At 41.9% G+C, this 16,653-nt stretch overlaps 1 protein-coding gene across 1 annotated transcript in view; it reads left to right on the plus strand.

Moving 5' to 3' along the window:
• Positions 1 to 16,653, plus strand: part of LOC142309097 (uncharacterized) — a 234,679-nt gene that overhangs the window by 103,221 nt on the left and 114,805 nt on the right. The window contains exons 6-13 of the mRNA XM_075347157.1: positions 3,015 to 3,116; positions 3,233 to 3,629; positions 6,353 to 6,552; positions 6,680 to 7,050; positions 10,691 to 10,845; positions 12,179 to 12,387; positions 12,563 to 12,702; positions 16,017 to 16,124. Of these exons, the coding sequence (XP_075203272.1) occupies positions 3,015 to 3,116; positions 3,233 to 3,629; positions 6,353 to 6,552; positions 6,680 to 7,050; positions 10,691 to 10,845; positions 12,179 to 12,387; positions 12,563 to 12,702; positions 16,017 to 16,124 (1,682 nt within the window). The remainder of the gene's footprint in view (positions 1 to 3,014; positions 3,117 to 3,232; positions 3,630 to 6,352; positions 6,553 to 6,679; positions 7,051 to 10,690; positions 10,846 to 12,178; positions 12,388 to 12,562; positions 12,703 to 16,016; positions 16,125 to 16,653) is intronic.

Consider the following 16,653-nt stretch of genomic DNA (forward strand, 5'->3'; position numbering starts at 1 on the left):
CCTATATGTTCAATTCATTGTGAAAAAGCAAACTGAGCTTTATTTACTTTCCACAGGTCTAATGATGGGTCTCCCCCACGGCCCGGTAGATTGGCTGTAGTGCTGATGTAACTGTGACATCACTGCAGCTAATCACTGAGCTCAGTGGTTACTACCATTTACATCAGCAGAGCCACTGACCTTAGCAATTGGCTGCAGCGATATTGTTTCATATTTATTGTTTGATATGAAGTTTTGTTTGTATTGGACCCATTTAGTGATACATATGACTTTTTGATTCTTGTTTATAACACTGGATCACAGGTGAATTTGTCGCAAAAAAAGTCATTCTGAAAGAATTTTTGTTTTATTAAACGTCTTTCATCATTAAGTATAATTAAGATATTAACTTTACTTTGCGGGACGATATGATTATGTCGACATCAAATTTATGTTGTTTTTTTAATATATTTTACTACTTACAATTTTTTTTTCTTGGATGCCATATTTTGAGAACTGTTTTTATTTGTATGTAAAGTTGTATGAGGCGTTTCTTTTTTGAAGGATAGGCTGTACTTTTGGATTATGCTGTTTTGGCACCATAGTGACTCATCAAATGCGACATCACAGCTGCAGTAGTCTGTTCCTGCCAAATATATGCTAAAATAGCGCATCTTGCTTTCTTAGCCCTACTGTGCACCCAAACAGTAGTTTTCCATTACATATGGGCTATTGTTGTACTCGGGAGAAATTGTACAACAAATTGTATTGTCCCCTTTTCTCCAGTTACCCTTCTGAAAATGAACAATTTGGAACGTAAGCAACATTTTGTAGGGAAAATGTGATTTTTTTTTTTATTTTCATGGCTCAACAGTATAAAATTTTGTGAAGCACCTGGGGGTTTCAGGTGCTCACCACACATCTAGATAAATTCCTTGAGGGGTCTTGTTTCTAAAATGGGGCTACTTGTTGAGGGTTCCATTGTTGAGACATACAGTCATATGAAAAAGTTTGGGCACCCCTATTAATGTTAACCTTTTTTCTTTATAACAATTTGGGGTTTTGCAACAGCTATTTCAGTTTCATATATCTAATAACTGATGGACTGAGTAATATTTCTGGATTGAAATGAGGTTTATTGTACTAACAGAAAATGTGCAATCCGCAGTTAAAAAAAATTTGACCAGTGCAAAAGTATGGGCACCTCAACATAAAAGGGATATTAATATTTTGTAGATCCTCCTTTTTCAAAAATAACAGTCTCTAGTCGCTTCCTGTAGCTTTTAATGAGTTCCTGGATCCTGGATGAAGGTATATTTGACCATTCCTGTTTACAAAACAATTCCAGTTCAGTTAAGTTTGATGGTCGCCAAGCATGGACAGCCCGCTTCAAATCATCCCACAGATGTTCAATGATATTCAGGTCTGGGGACTGGGATGGCCATTCCAGAAATTGCTGATAAACGTTTAGCCCTTCTAAACTGATGTTTCAAGATGCATGCTGATGTAAAGTAGACATGTGGGAAATTTTATTTATTAACTACCGTATGTTGTGTAACATAACTCTCTGGTTAAGGCCATTAAAATTCAAATTATGAAAATTACAACTTTTCAAAATTTTACATTATTTTCACAATTAAAGGCAAAAACTATCGTCTTAAAGTTGCCACTGTTATAAAGTACTATGTGTCATGAAAAACATTCTCAGAATCACTGGGATACGTTGAAGCGTTCCAGAGTTGTAACCTCATAAGTTGACACTGGTCAGAATTGTAAAATTTGTCCTGGTCATGAAAGTGAAAACAGACTGGGGAGAAAAGGGGTTAAGCATTGGTTTCATTAATAGGCTGCAATCCTTGTACATAGTTAGTTCTGCTCTAAGAAGATGATACAATTGTCTCTAGTCTACACAATGTTCTCTGTGCTACATACAACTAAATAGATATGCTTTCCTTAAATAATGCAAAATAAATATATGCTAAAAATGTATGTCTGATCTTTCCAGGGATGCCCAAGCTAAAACTCCAAGGGTTAAAGAGGTGATTCTCCTGTTTTCAGTACTGGCCACATCGATATTATGTTGAGAAACAAAGTTTCTCTCAAATACCTTGTGTTGCCAATAGTGCCTGTGAGAGGCGCTATTGCGAACCGCTCACCCCTTTCGCGTGACCCACGGGTTCTGTGACCTCTGATGTCCGGTGATGTCATGTCAACTGAGGCAGTAACTGGGCTGTGGGCAGCGTTTCACCATTCGTCGCAGCCCAGCATCTCCCTGCTCTCTAGTTCACTGCAGAGCAATGTAAGCAGGAGCGATGTTGGCTGTGATACTGGGCTGTGGTGAGCGATGAAATGCCGCCCACAGCCCAGTGAGGTCAGGTCAACAAGAAGTTGACGTGACATCACCGGACCGCTATTGCGATCCACTCACCCCTTTCGCGTGACTTCCGGGTTCTGTGACCTCTGATGTCCGGTGATGTCATGTCAACTGAGGCAGGCCGCAGTCTTCCTGAGTGGCTGGGCTGTGGGTAGCATTTCACCACTCGCCACAGCCTAGCATCTCCCTGCTCCCTAATTGACTTGCAGAACAATGCAAGCAGGAGTGATGTTGGGCTGTGATACTGGGCTGTGGTGAGCGATGAAATGCTGCCCACAGCCCAGTGATGTTAGGTCAAGAGGAAGTTGATATGACATCACCGGACATCAGAGGTCACAGAGCCCGAGGGTGATGCAAAGGGGGTGAGCGGTCTGCAATAGCGCCACTCACAGGCAGTATTGGCAGCACAAAGTATTTGAGAGAAACTTTGTTTCTCAACATAATATTGATGTGGCCAGTAATGAAAAGGGATGAACCACCTCTTTAACATATGTTCTTTAGAATATTTGCCAGGAACAACTATGAGTGGGGTTTCGGAGCACACATTCCTTCTTACATAAACTTCTGACAAGTGTCTATGACATCTTACATGTTATACTATTCAGAATTCCTTCAATAATTAAATGTGAATTTTACTGATTGAATTAATCCCTTATTCTAGAATCACCTGTATCATCGGCGAGTTAAAAAAGTCAACAATGACACCGGTTTTGGAGAGGAAAATCAGTACATTCTGGAGAGCACAGAATCCTTTCTCTTAAAGGTAAGAGAGCATCTTAAATAACATATTATTGCTATGAAATATATAAAGTACATGTGACAATATCCATAGACAGAATTATACTGCAGTTATAAATGCTTTGTTTATTGCTCCTACAGTCTCGGCAGAAGGCAGCTGGAGAAGGTGACGGCCCTGCTGATCAGAGCGCTCCATCTACTATACTGGGTGAAGAATCTAAAGAAAATGATGGAGCATGGACTTTATCAACATATGACACAGCACAAGCTGAAAATACAAACCACGAGCCATTACAGAAAGCAGAAATGTTGGATGGAAATGCCTTTAGTGCAGATGCAGAGAATGTCTTCACTGGAAATGGTAGTGTTGTATGGAAGGAGTCATCTGGAGAGCTCCAACACAGATACATAGATAACTTTGAAAATGAAGATGAAAGGTTCTCTGATGATGAGATTAAGATAATTCGAGGATGCATAAATATACCGTATACAGCAAGGAAGAAGGTGTTTATGGTGTATATCTGTGGAGGATACCAAGGTATATAGAGTGCAGCAGAGAATAATTGCAATAGAAATAATCCATTCAATTATCTACTTACCCAAAATAAAACCCATGAGCATACAGTTCCCGATGCCACACTATTCTGTGTAGTTGAAAATTGTAGTATGGTCTTCAGTACAACTAAATAAAGATTAAAGAGAATCTGTCAGCACAGTTTTATAATGTAAAGTTAAGCCCCCGTCACATTTAGCGACTTACAAGCGGTCCCGAAAACGATGCGACCTGATAAGGATCGCTGGTAAGTCGCTGGGAGGTCGCTGGTGAGATGTCACACAGTCAGACCTTACCAACAACTCATTAACGATACAGGTCTCAGCAGCGACCTGTATAACGACCTCTGCTGTCATTGGGACCCTGTCACACAGTGTCAAACATAGCGATGCGTCCTGCCCAGCAGGACATCGCCTTTGAAGAATACGGTCCAGGACATTCAGCAACGACCGGCGACCTCAAGGCAGGGGCCAGGTCATTGCTGGATGTCACACATAACGAGATCGCTAGCGAGATCGCTGTTGCGTCACGAAAACCGTGACTCAGCAGCGATGTCGCTAGCAATGTCGCTTAGTGAGATGTGGCCTTAAAGACATGGCTGTAATGACTCTGTTATACTGATAACATTGATACCTTTGGTAAAGAAATCTTCTTTGTGGTTCTACTTTAATCAGCATTTGAAATTTTCTGCTAATTAGATTTTGGTGCACAGAGGCCGGACTGTACACTTGGTCTTTTCCTCCCTGTCTGTGATTCCCCGAATCATCTTCCCACCTCTAGTCTGTGAATGACAGGTCACTGCTGAGATTTCAAAAAGAAAAGACCGGAGGTAGACAGAGTGGCTGGGGAATCATAGACACCCAGTGGACTGCCGATCCTTATGACCAAGAGATAGGCCGTTGATGTTATGTAGAACACACGTAGATTTTGGCTTAGCAAGTGCTCCTGTGTATAAGGCAGGGGCCCTGATGGCTGACAGACAATCGATCGGCTGCTTCTTTCATCTGATAGCATTTTAATGTGCATGGTGAGCCGAAGATCCTTCTCTTTATACAGAAAACACAACAGATATAAGGCTATGTCCGCATGTTGCGTCGTAGTACCTGCAGTTTATTCTGCACGTTTCCTTCCCTTGGTTTTTGACCAAATGGCTTTTGGCCATTTTTTAGGCTATGTTCACACGTTGCGTTTTTTTCCGCGTTTCTGCAGCGTTTTTAGCAGCAGCGTTTTTGCTCTAAAACGCATGCGTTTTTGATTGGCAGCAAAATCTATGGGAAAAGCACAAATCCTGTCTGCACTTTGCTTTTTTTTCTGCAGCGTTTAATTTGCATATTTGTGGTCAAAAACCATGCTGAAAAAGAAGCAGCATGTCAGTTGTTTTTGTCATTTCTGCAGCGTTTCCTTAACATTGGAGTCAATGAGAAATGGCAAAACGCAACCAAAATCAACTTTCCTGCGTTTTTCATGCTTTTTACCTGCTTTTCCATTGCGTTTTTGGCTTCAAAAACGCATGCTTTTCTGGCAAAAAATTAAAGGGTTATAATGTTCCTTTACACACACACAAAAACCGAAAATTTAAATGATAAAAAATATTAAACTTTACCTATTTTTCTGTTAAAATGTGCATAACCGCTATTATTTCATTAAAATTGATAATGTTCCATATATTTTTATTAAAAGTTAATTTTATCCTTTTTTTCTCTTTTTTCATTCTTTTTGACTATTCCAACTTTATTTCTCAGTGTCTTGATCTACAAAACGCATCTGCAGAAACGCAGGTGAAAACGCAGGTAAAAAGCGCTGAAAAGGCACTAAAAACGTGGTAAATACGCATGCGTTTTTAGCGCTAAAAAATGGCCAAAAGCCATTTGGTCAAAAACCAAGGGAAGGAAAACGTGCAGAATTAACTGCAGGTACTCCGACGCAACGTGCGCACATAGCCTTAGCGCTAAAAACGCATGCGTATTTACCGCGTTTTTAGTGCGTTTTCAGCGCTTTTTACCTGCGTTTTCATCTGCGTTTCTGCAGATGCGTTTTGTAGATCAAGACACTGAGAAATAAAGTTGAAATAGTCAAAAAGAATGAAAAAAGAGAAAAAAAGGATAAAATTAACTTTTAATAAAACTATATGGGAAATTATCAATTTTAATGTAATAATAGTGGTTATGCACATTTTAACAGAAAAATAGGTAAAGTTTATTATTTTTTAACATTTAAATTTTCGGTTATTGTGTGTGTGTAAAGGAACATTAGAACCCATTAATTTTTGGGCAGAAAAGCATGCGTTTTTGGAACCAAAAACGCAGTGGAAAAGCAGGTAAAAAGCATTAAAAACGCAGGAATTGTGCATTTGGTTGCATTTTGCCATTTCTCATTGACTCCAATGTTAAGGAAACGCTGCAGAAATGGCAAAAACAACTGACATGCTGCTTCTTTTTCAGCATGGTTTTTGACCACAAATATGCAAATTAAACGCTGCAGAAAAAAAAGCAAAGTGCAGACAGGATTTCTGCTTTTCCCATAGACTTTGCTGCCAATCAAAAACGCATGCGTTTTTGCGCAAAAACGCTGCTGCTGAAAATGCTGCAGAAACACGGAAAAAAACGCAACGTGCGAACATAGCCTAACAGTGCAGAACTAGTTAGAAATGCTATTTGTTAGACTAGAAGTCTTGGGTGAAAACCATAATCTTATATTTCTTGCATTAGATTCTCACCCAGAAAGAAATGCGTTATTTGTCAAGTGTTATCCAGATCTCTACATCTACTTCAAGGAAAAAGGAATTGAATTTCATATGTATGATCTGAGATGGGGCTTAAAGGATGGCGTCAGCAATGACCATGTTATGCCTTCTCTACATATTAAAACTCTTCAGAAATGCCAGGATTCAGGACACACAGCCTTCTTTGTAAGTCTCCATTAAAGTGGGAGTGGGGTGCCTTAAGTAACGCTAAGTCAATAGACCCTCTTCTGCTGTGATCATCATTTGACAATCAGTCTTTAATGACCCTCTAACCTTGGTTGTCCACATTTAGTGCTTTGTAGGGCAGAAGTATGATCAGATGATTATTCCGGCTATTTTAACAAGAGAAACATTTGAAGGGATCAAATCCTTGCTGGAAACAATAAAGGCAACGTCAAAGCAGAAAGCCCGTACAGATGATTCCTCTGTGAAAGATGGGAGAACTCCCAATGAATTAGATCATCAGCAGGACGCAGCGGATGAGACGCCAACGCTCGAAACCTCAGATACAGAAGCCGTACAGGATCCTGACGAAAAGGACATGTTTGAATCTACCCACAAAAATATGTCTCTGAAGTACGACAGAGATCTCGCGCTTCTTACTCAGTGGTTTAAACTGGATGAGAACTGTGTACCGGCTGTGTACAGGCTCCAGACCATAAAGTAAGTATACTCCGATGTCATGCCTCTATGTATAGTAATGATGATGGTATTATGAACAGAGAAATAGGAGTCCAAAAAGAGCAATGTAAAATCACAGATTTAAGAAATAGAGGTGTCAGAGTGCTCCATATGTGCCGCCCCCATGCCAGCAGCCAGGCTGCTTGGATCTGGATCCGCAGTGTGGCTCGAGGGATTCTTCCAGACCCGGGGGTCATGCGAACACTCCAAATAAAAGGATGTATTTGTGCGGGATTTGCTGTAAACTGTCTGTGGCGACACCCACGGTGTGTGGTGAAGTGTAGCACCACCGCTGCTGCTGTGGGGCAACCGGGGGCGATGGGATGGCAGCTGGTTGTTAACCCCACCGTGGGTAGGGATGGTTGCCCCGGAGCTCAGTGTCTCTGTGTTGAGGGTGGTGATTGCAGGGGCCGGCGCACCCGGTCAGACGGGGGGGGTGGGGTGTTAGTTTATGCGGGGGGTGTTAGTTTACTCACGACTGAATAAATCAGACGAGTCCAGTTGTAAACCAAGGTGGTGGTGGTCGGCCGCCACAGCCGGGAGCATTCTGGTCCCACACCCGGGCTGATGATCTGTGTCACTTTCCTCTGCACTACTGTGAGTTCTCTTTGGGCTCTCCGGTATGGAACACGGAAGCCCGCTCCCAGAACTACAGGTGGGAGCCTTGCCTGCTGACGCTGGCCTTTTGGAATCTATCGGGCCCTGGCGGATGCCCTATCCCCCGCGGTGGGCTGCTGTCTGCTTTTGGGACTTTGGTTGGGACAGGACCTATAATCCTGCCCTCAATTGGTTAATTAGCTAGGCCATTGGTTCCGGTCCTGGCTTCAGGGTCCAAGTACCCCCTCTGTGCACGGTATCCGGGTCGGTTCTCCGGTGTCGGTACCGGCGGGCTCCAACCCTGTCCCGGTCCACCTCGGATCTCCGGCAGCCATCTTCCCTTCTCCTGTTTGACACAGACCACCGTCTGCCACCTAGCCAGCGCGCCGGGGCTCCAACCCCGACGACTTTCCACTCTGGCTTGCACTTGAACTTCCACTCCTCTCAACTACTCCACTCCACTTGAACTACAGCCTTCAACTCGCTTCAACTTCAACTACTGCTTTACCCGCTCTGGGTTCTCCAGAGCCATAGGTGGGCGTTTCTCACCCGCCTGGTCTGTCCCACTGGTGTGCCTGTCCTACCCTGGGGGAGGTGACTAGGATTTTGTCGACTGTGTGTAACCCTGTGTGGGACGGTGTTATGCGGGGGGGCCTAGTGTGTGTGACTACCTGGTTTTGCATGTACACTATTCACTTACTGAAATGCTGTTCTCCTGTGAATACCAGCGCTCTGCGAGCATTTACAGAAAGTGAGTTATGACAGTGACAGAAGTCATCAGCTTACCCCCTGCTGTCATGACAGCCCGTTGCTGCCCCCATGATCGCGTCACGGGGCCGCCGAAGAAGGTAGGGAACAGCGCAATCCCCTCCGAAGCGCGTTAGATTACGCTGTCAAGCTTTATAATGCAATCTAACTAGGGGATCCACCTGCGCCTCTTAGCTGCAGAGGTCTACTGATCAGAACAGCAGACATGTGTGGGGAATAATGCGGGCTCACAGTACGAGCCCACATTAAAAGAACAGATACGACCTAGGACGTGTAGGAACTCCTCCACCATGACTGAAACTTGAACACTGCCTGGAGGGAATAAAGTTTATTTCCTCCAGGCAGCGGGCCCCAGTATGCAGCCACCAGGCAGGTACAAAACACCATTAAACTGCAGATTAACCCTATATCTTCAGGTTACAATTTTACATATTACAGGTTCTCTTTAACAACCAAAAAAGAAATCTTTAAAACTGAGACAAATAAAAACAGAATTTTTTTTACATTCTTTTATAGTAAAACTTTTTATTTAAGTATGCAACTAAATGTTAAATGTGTGCTATCATTGTAAAGCATGATTGGATCTTTGTCTATTGGATTTATGTATTTTATTTCATAGTTTACCCATTATTTTAAAGGAAATCTGTCAACAGGTTTTTGCTCTGTAATCTGAGAACAGCATATTTTAGGAGTTAAAACACTGAATTCAGAGATATGTCACTTATTAGGCTGTGTGCTATTGTTTACTTAGAATGAAGGCTTTATCACCAGGAAACTATCACTGCCTCGACTACAGCTCACATGACTGCTAGTACAACTATCCCCCCTTCCTTGAGAAGCAGCTCACTGTCAATAGACAATATACATAGAAAGCTGTGGTGTGAGTTTAATAGGATGTCCAGTGCCCCTGAAGACATCATGCCTTTTAGATGTGTGATTAAGAGAAATGTTATTGACCTGTGTGTTTTTAGGTGAAGTGTTCGGTAAGGTGGAAATGTCAAAATGCCATGTCATGTGGGTCATGTCGTAGTACTGTCAGCTACCACAAGATGGCAATGGGCTCCTTAGTAGGAAAGGGAGGCTCATATAGAAGGTATAGTGGCAGGACTGAAAGTGTTAGCTGAATAAGCACGGCCCACAGTGAAGGGATATAGAGGAAGACATTCCCTGGTTTTAGGCAGATAGGGGAGAGTTACAGACACAAGTGCTAGTAGCAGATGTAGCAGAGTGGAACAGTGTGGTGTGGAGGAAAACAGGCAGAAGATTGAGCAGGAGGAACAAACCCGGTGACCAGGAAATGCAGCTGGTAGCAGGGAGGCTTCAGTGAGGTAGAGCAAGGGACCAGACAGCTTCCCCTCTTCAAATGGGAAAATGTGAATGGTGCGGACAGTCAGCGGAGTCAGTGTTGACTGACAGGGCCACTGACACCGCAGGATAGAAGACTATCCTGGGAAAGTAGCGTAGCTATCAGGGGGAGCAGCAAAGCATCTAACAAAGGCAGTGCCAAACCCTCATCTTCTTTGATATCCGGTGGGACTCTGACTACAGGTGTAATGGGAGAGCCGAAATGGGTGGAAAGAAGTTGCCTGTTGGAGAATTTGGTGTTAAGCCTGTGAATATTAACTGGAAACGTTATTTAAGACAAGTATGCAGTAAAGCCGTTTAAGGTTTAACTGGTTGTGGACTCATCTCTAGTAACTGCACATGTAACATAGCACTGTGTGAACGGGATCCAGAAAAGCTTAACAAAACTCCAGATGAGCAGCAGTACCACCACTCCACACACCACTCTGCCTCCCGTGTCTGTAATGTGTCAGGGCGGGATGAGAACCACAACCCTCGCCCATGACTACCACCTCTGGCTACCTTACATGAGTAGAGTTGGCTTTCTGAGTTCAGCTACATCTAAAAATACTGATTGTGCCACAACTGCTGCACCCAGGAAACTAAGTGATACATGTTTGCAATCAGGGTCTCTTTTCCTATATAATGTTGCTCTCTGATGAGGTAGCAAAAGCTTGGTGACAGACTCCCTTTAACAATTTTTGAGGATTAATTCATCCACCTTATCTTGTATTTATGGTAAGGACAAGGCCATTTAAATACTAGCTTGATGTATATACAATCTTTAGCAAATATTATCAAATTATCTTCTCTTTGTAAAAAAAAAATCATAAGATGTATAAAGTGTGTTCAATATTTTCTCTACATGCAACCTGAAATTCATGACAAATCATTGGACTGCTTTCTATTCCAGCACGTATTTTGGAGATATATTTAGCAGGGACCCTGCACGCCGGCAGCAAGCCAAAAGCAAATGGATAGGAACGATGCAAAGACTGTATGAAATTCTCCAGGAGTACAGTCTACAGGTGCTGGGAAAAGAAACAGCAGGGAAACTGCTAAAATCAGGTAACTGGTTACTAACTGAATTCACCGAAACTGTATTTCCCATTACTTTTTGGAAATTACAAGATATAGCTTCTTCTTCAGTATACGAATAACTTCCTGTAGCAACTATGCCAAGAACTGCAGAAACAGTAGTTTATCTGCTGTTAATTGTTTGCCTACAATAGTTGCATTCCAGTTTCTGTAACATGATGTTTCCACATAGGCTTGCTGCTGTATGATTGAGCCTTCTGGTACAGATCCATAATGATGCTCAGAATACTTTGTGCTTGTTCTGTACTTCAGTGCATCTCTGATTTTGTACAAAATAGTAGTTTTGGGAATAGCAGTTAACCTGTGCTGCTGGTGTAGTATCCAATAAAGGACTCTAGATGGTACAAAGCGATTTAATCTTAACATGTTTTGCAGTATTCTTACTTCTTCAGGAGAACTCTTTCTTGAAACGTGATGAGATTAAACTACTTTGAACCTCTATGGAATTGGACTCCATTATTGGATACTACACCAGCAGCGCAGGTTACCACTTTTACCAAAACTAGTAATGACACAATGGATTTACGAACCTATGGAGCTGCAGCAGCTGAAATCCTTGCCCCAAACTCAAAGTGTTGTCTCTCACACAAGCGCATCAGGTGAGCGGTACCGCCCTGTGTCTAACGTTGTTATTTGCATAACACCCTACAGCACATTTATTTTTTCCACAGTCATTTTCCCATTTTTCCTGATTTTGCACAAAGGCATATGGAGGGGTTTTTTGTCATGGATTCTGTAAGAATCTGTCAGAAGACAATTTGTCTTGCTACGTTACATGCTACTGTGATCCAAACAAGGCATGGTTAGGCAGAAAAGGGAATGGCGGGGTTAACCATAAGTATGAAATTATGGCTCTACTTCTAAACACAAGAATCGCCTGATGACCCAAAAAAAACTTTTCACCTCTTAGGCAAATGCAATTGATGGTTACAGCAATGGCAAAGTATGTTTTAAATAATTAAACAGGTTTTCATGTAAAATCGGGATACCGTGTAATACATATACTATATGGTAACTTGTATAAAGTGTAGAATGATTGCTCTATCCACAGTCATTGGGCTCCTACACTGAAATATCAGCTCAAATTAGGACTCTCCGGGGAATCTATGTGTATTATTAACACTTTATTTTCTGAACATGTGCAATCGACTCATGTAAAGCATGAGATTTTGAAACAGAAACGCCATTCATGTATCTCTATATTCATGTATCTCTATATTCATGTATCTCTATATTCATGTATCTCTATATTCATGTATCTCTATATTCATGTATCTCTATATTCATGTATCTCTATTTCAAGTGGTTCAGCAGGAAATAGACCAGGCTTTTAACGTTGGAGGAAGCCCAGAAGATCACTTCCATTGCTATAAACGAATCATTAGTGACATAAAATATAACCTGTCCAGCAATCGAGCTTCTGATTACATCGATGTCCTTTCCGTCAAGTCTGAGATCAACAAGACTCTGCATGATGCACAGCAGGCGCTTATCAAGGGAATCCATCAGAGGGTAGGTATCTAGGCCATTTCTATTCATACAAGGATGCAGCAATCATCCACGTTAATAAAGACGATGAGTGATTGTTGAAGCATAACTGTGAATGCCTTTTTCATGATGCTGAAATATAGAAGGTGCAAGAACTCATGACTGTCTTAATGTTACACAATTGATTGTTCCCTTCTAGTTGCGACACACAAACATCTATGACTACAGTGTCAGCTGGGGATGGGAAGGCATAAATCCTGGTAGCAACAGATCCCATGCATATTATCTGGAACGCCTGTGTAATGATTTTCAGAAGAAGGTTATTGGGCACTTCAGCAGGTCAGTACAATTTAGCATGCACTTATTATATAGTGCCTGCCCTCCCGGTATGCAGAATTATCGTATATGAACACATCCACTCATGGTGAACTCTGCTATCATGGTTATTATTATTTGCCATCATGTTAAAGGCTTACAAATATAGTTGGAAGCAGAAGTTTACATACACTATCTAAAAAGACACATCTGCATGTTTTTCTCACTATTTGACATGAAATCACAATAAACCTTTCCGGTTTTAGGTCAATTAGGAATCAACATTATTTATATTTGCCAAATGCCAAAATAAAGAGCAAGAATGTTTTAAGGTATTTTTTATTACTTTCTGCAAAGTCAAAAATTTACATACACTAAAGCCGACTTTACACGCTGTGATATAGTTACAGATATCGCTAGCGAGCGTACCCGCCCCCGTCGGTTATGCGTCACGGGCAAATCGCTGCCCGTGGCACACAACATTACTTACACCCGTCACACGGACTTACCTTCCCTGCGACGTCGCTGTGGCCGGCGATCCGCCTCCTTTCTAAGGAGGCGGTTCGTGCGGCGTCACAGCGACGTCACACGGCAGTCGTCCAATAGCAGAGGAGGGGCGGAGATGAGCGGCCGGAACATGCCTCCCACCTCCTTCCTTCCTCATTGCCGGTGAACGCAGGTAAGGAGATGTTCGTTGTTCCTGCGGTGTCACACATAGTGATGTTTGATGCCACAGAAACGAGGAACAACCAGCAGCAAGCCCCACCAACGATATTCTGAAAAGGAGCGATGTGTCAACGATCAAAGATTTTTGACGTTTTTGCGATCGTTGATCGTCGCTCCTTGGTGTCACACGCTGCAATGTCGCTAACAACGCCGGATGTGCGTCACTAACGAAGTGACCCCAATGATATATCGTTAGCGATGTCGCAGCATGTAAAGCACCCTTAAGTGTACTATGCCTTTAAACAATATGGGGGAAGCCCATACGATGATGTCATGTCTTTGGAAGATTCTGGTTCATCCATGGGTGCAATTTCCAGGTACCTGAAGGTGCCTCGTTCATCTGTACAAACAATTATATGCAAGTACAAACAAGGTGGAAAGGTCTAGCCATCATATCACTCAGGAAAGAGATGGGTTCTGTGTACCAGAGATGAATGTACTTTGGTCAGACATGTGCATATCAACCCAAGAACAAAAGCAAAAGAGCTTATGAAACTGGTAAAATTGTGTTATTATCCACAGTGAAATGAGTGATGTATCAACAAAGGCTGAAGGCCACTCTGCCAGGAAGAAGCCATTACTCCAAAAGGAACATAAAGAAAAGCCAGATTAATGTTTGCAAATGCACACTGGAACAAAGACCTTAATTTTTGTACACATGTCCTGTGGTCTGACAAAACTAAAATTAAACTGTTTGGCCATAATGACCATCGTTACGTTTGGAGATAAAAGGGAGAAGCTTTGAAGCCTAAGAACACCATCCCAACTGTGAAACACGGGGGTGGCAGCATCATTTTTATGAGGTTGCTTTTGCTGCAGGATGGATTGGTGAACTTCACAAAATAGATGGCATCATGAGAAAAGAAGATTATGTGACAATACTGAAGCAACATCTCAAGACATCAGCCAGGAACTTAAATCTTGGACGAAAATGGGTCTTCCAAATGGACAATGAGCCGAAGCATACTGCCATACTGGTTAAAAAGTGGCTTAAGGATTACAAAGTCAATGTTTTGGAGTGGCCATCACAAAGACCTGAAAAATTAAAAAAAAAAAAAACCTACAATTTCAAATCACCTCTCTTTCAGACCATTGAAAATTAAAGGTTTAAAAAAAATATACACACATTTGGTATCGCCGCGTTCAGAAATGCACGATCTATCACAATATAAAATCAATTAATCTGATCGATAAACGGCGTAGCGGCAAACAAATTCCAAACGGCAAAATTAGGTTTTCTGGTCGCCACAAATTTTGTAAAATGGCATAACAGGCGATAAAAACATAGCATCTGCGCAAAAATGGTACCATTAAAAACGACACCTCGCGACACAAAAAAATAAGCCCTCAGTGAGTCCCAGATCCTGAAAAATGAGAACACTACAAGTCATGGAAAATGGCTCAAAACGTACCCCACTTTTTTTTGACAAACTTCAGATTTTTTTAACCCCTTAGATAAAAATGAACCTATATATGTTTGGTGACTATGAACTCGCAAGCATCACAGCGACACATCAGTTTTACCCTATAGTGAACACAGTGAATAAATCTCAAAAACAATTGTGCAATCTCACTTTTTTGCTATTTTTCCGTATTTGGAATTTTTTTGCTGTTTCCCAGTACACTATATGGTAAAACTCATGATTTAATTTAATAGTACAACTCGTTCTGCAAATAAACGAGCCCTCACATGACCATATTGACAAAAAAATGAAAAAGTTACGGCTCTCGGAAGTAGGGTGACGAAAAAGAAACGGAAAGTGCAAAATCGGCTGGTCGTGAAGTGGTTAAACATTTTCTCTCTCTCATTATTCTGGCATTTGGCAAATATAAATAATTTTGGTTCCTAATTGACCTAAAACGGGAAAGGTTTATTCTGATTTCATGTCGGATAGTGAAAAAAACATGCAGATGTGTCTTTTTAGATTGTGTATGTAAACGTCTGGTTTCAACTGTATGTTTAAAGCCTATTGTATATGGACCGATGGTGGAAAATTAAAAATAATAAACCTGTCCTCATCCTCCTGGCCAGCAGGTTGCATTACACACCAGGTACTTTGAGGTTCAGTAAGGCTACTTTCACACATCAGTTTTTTTCCATCAGGCACAATCCGGAAAAAAACAGGTAAAACGGATCCGGCGCCGGATCCCTTTTATCCCCATTGATTTGTATTAGCGCCGGATTGTGCCTGATGGCCTTGCGTTGCATCCGGCTTTTGCCGGATCCGTCATAATTGCCTAAAGCGGCAGATGGAGGGAACGTATCTTGTAACTTTTTTTGTCCGGCAAAAAAAAAACGCATCGCGCCGGATCCGGTGTTTTACAATGGAAGCCTATGGACGCCGGATCCGGCATAATGCGGTAAAAAATGGATGCGGCCGCCGGATCCGTTTTTGTAAACGGAGCATGCTCCATACGGATCCAGCAAATAAAAAACGGACGAAAAGGATGCAAAAACGGATGCGCCAGATCTGTTTTTTGACGGATCTGGTATATTGGTGTGAAATTAGCCTAAGCTGACTTTGTTAATATGATCAGTTTATTACAATTGTAATCAGTGTATTTATCAACACAAAGCCAAGATAAGGAACTTATACAATATTTCATTGTAGAACGTGCCATGTGCCCTGTAAACCAGAAACGACTTGGAACAGAAGAGACTTTTTCAGGAATCGTTGGAATGAGGAGATTTTAGAACATGCCGCCCAATGCCATAGACTGTGAGTTGTAGAGTTTTGTGACATCTCAAATAAATCAAAATTGTAACTGATATGTAAAACATCTGGAAACATAATAACTAAGGTGATGTGATGTAGTTAGTGCAAAGAACAGGCAGGCTTTATGCACACAATGTTTTAGTTTTCTAGGTTCCTCCTTTATAGGCTACTGTAAGCAATGTAAAGTATGATACAGAAAATACAGATACGGTGCATTCACCTTCCATCACACGGGGACCCACAGAGATGAGTCCATGACATAAACAGGCTCATCTTCCTCTTTTGCCTAGGTGCTGACTTAGTTGGTTTTTACATTTTACATTGGGTAATTATGACCTTATAGTTAGTGAACCTTATCTATCCACCTCTCCAAGGCTGTTTTTCTATTATAGTGTTACGCTCACTATTGTTGAGGCGATGAGTGGGAGTGAACCCACTGGACAACATGGGGAACCCAGGCTTATCCTGATGTGTGAGGGGCTTACGCCTACCGGTATTCACCAGAGCCTCAGATTGTGAGGATGGGCTTGGC

The sequence above is a fragment of the Anomaloglossus baeobatrachus genome, chromosome 1, assembly GCF_048569485.1.
Source record: "Anomaloglossus baeobatrachus isolate aAnoBae1 chromosome 1, aAnoBae1.hap1, whole genome shotgun sequence".
Classification (NCBI taxonomy): domain Eukaryota; kingdom Metazoa; phylum Chordata; class Amphibia; order Anura; family Aromobatidae; genus Anomaloglossus; species Anomaloglossus baeobatrachus.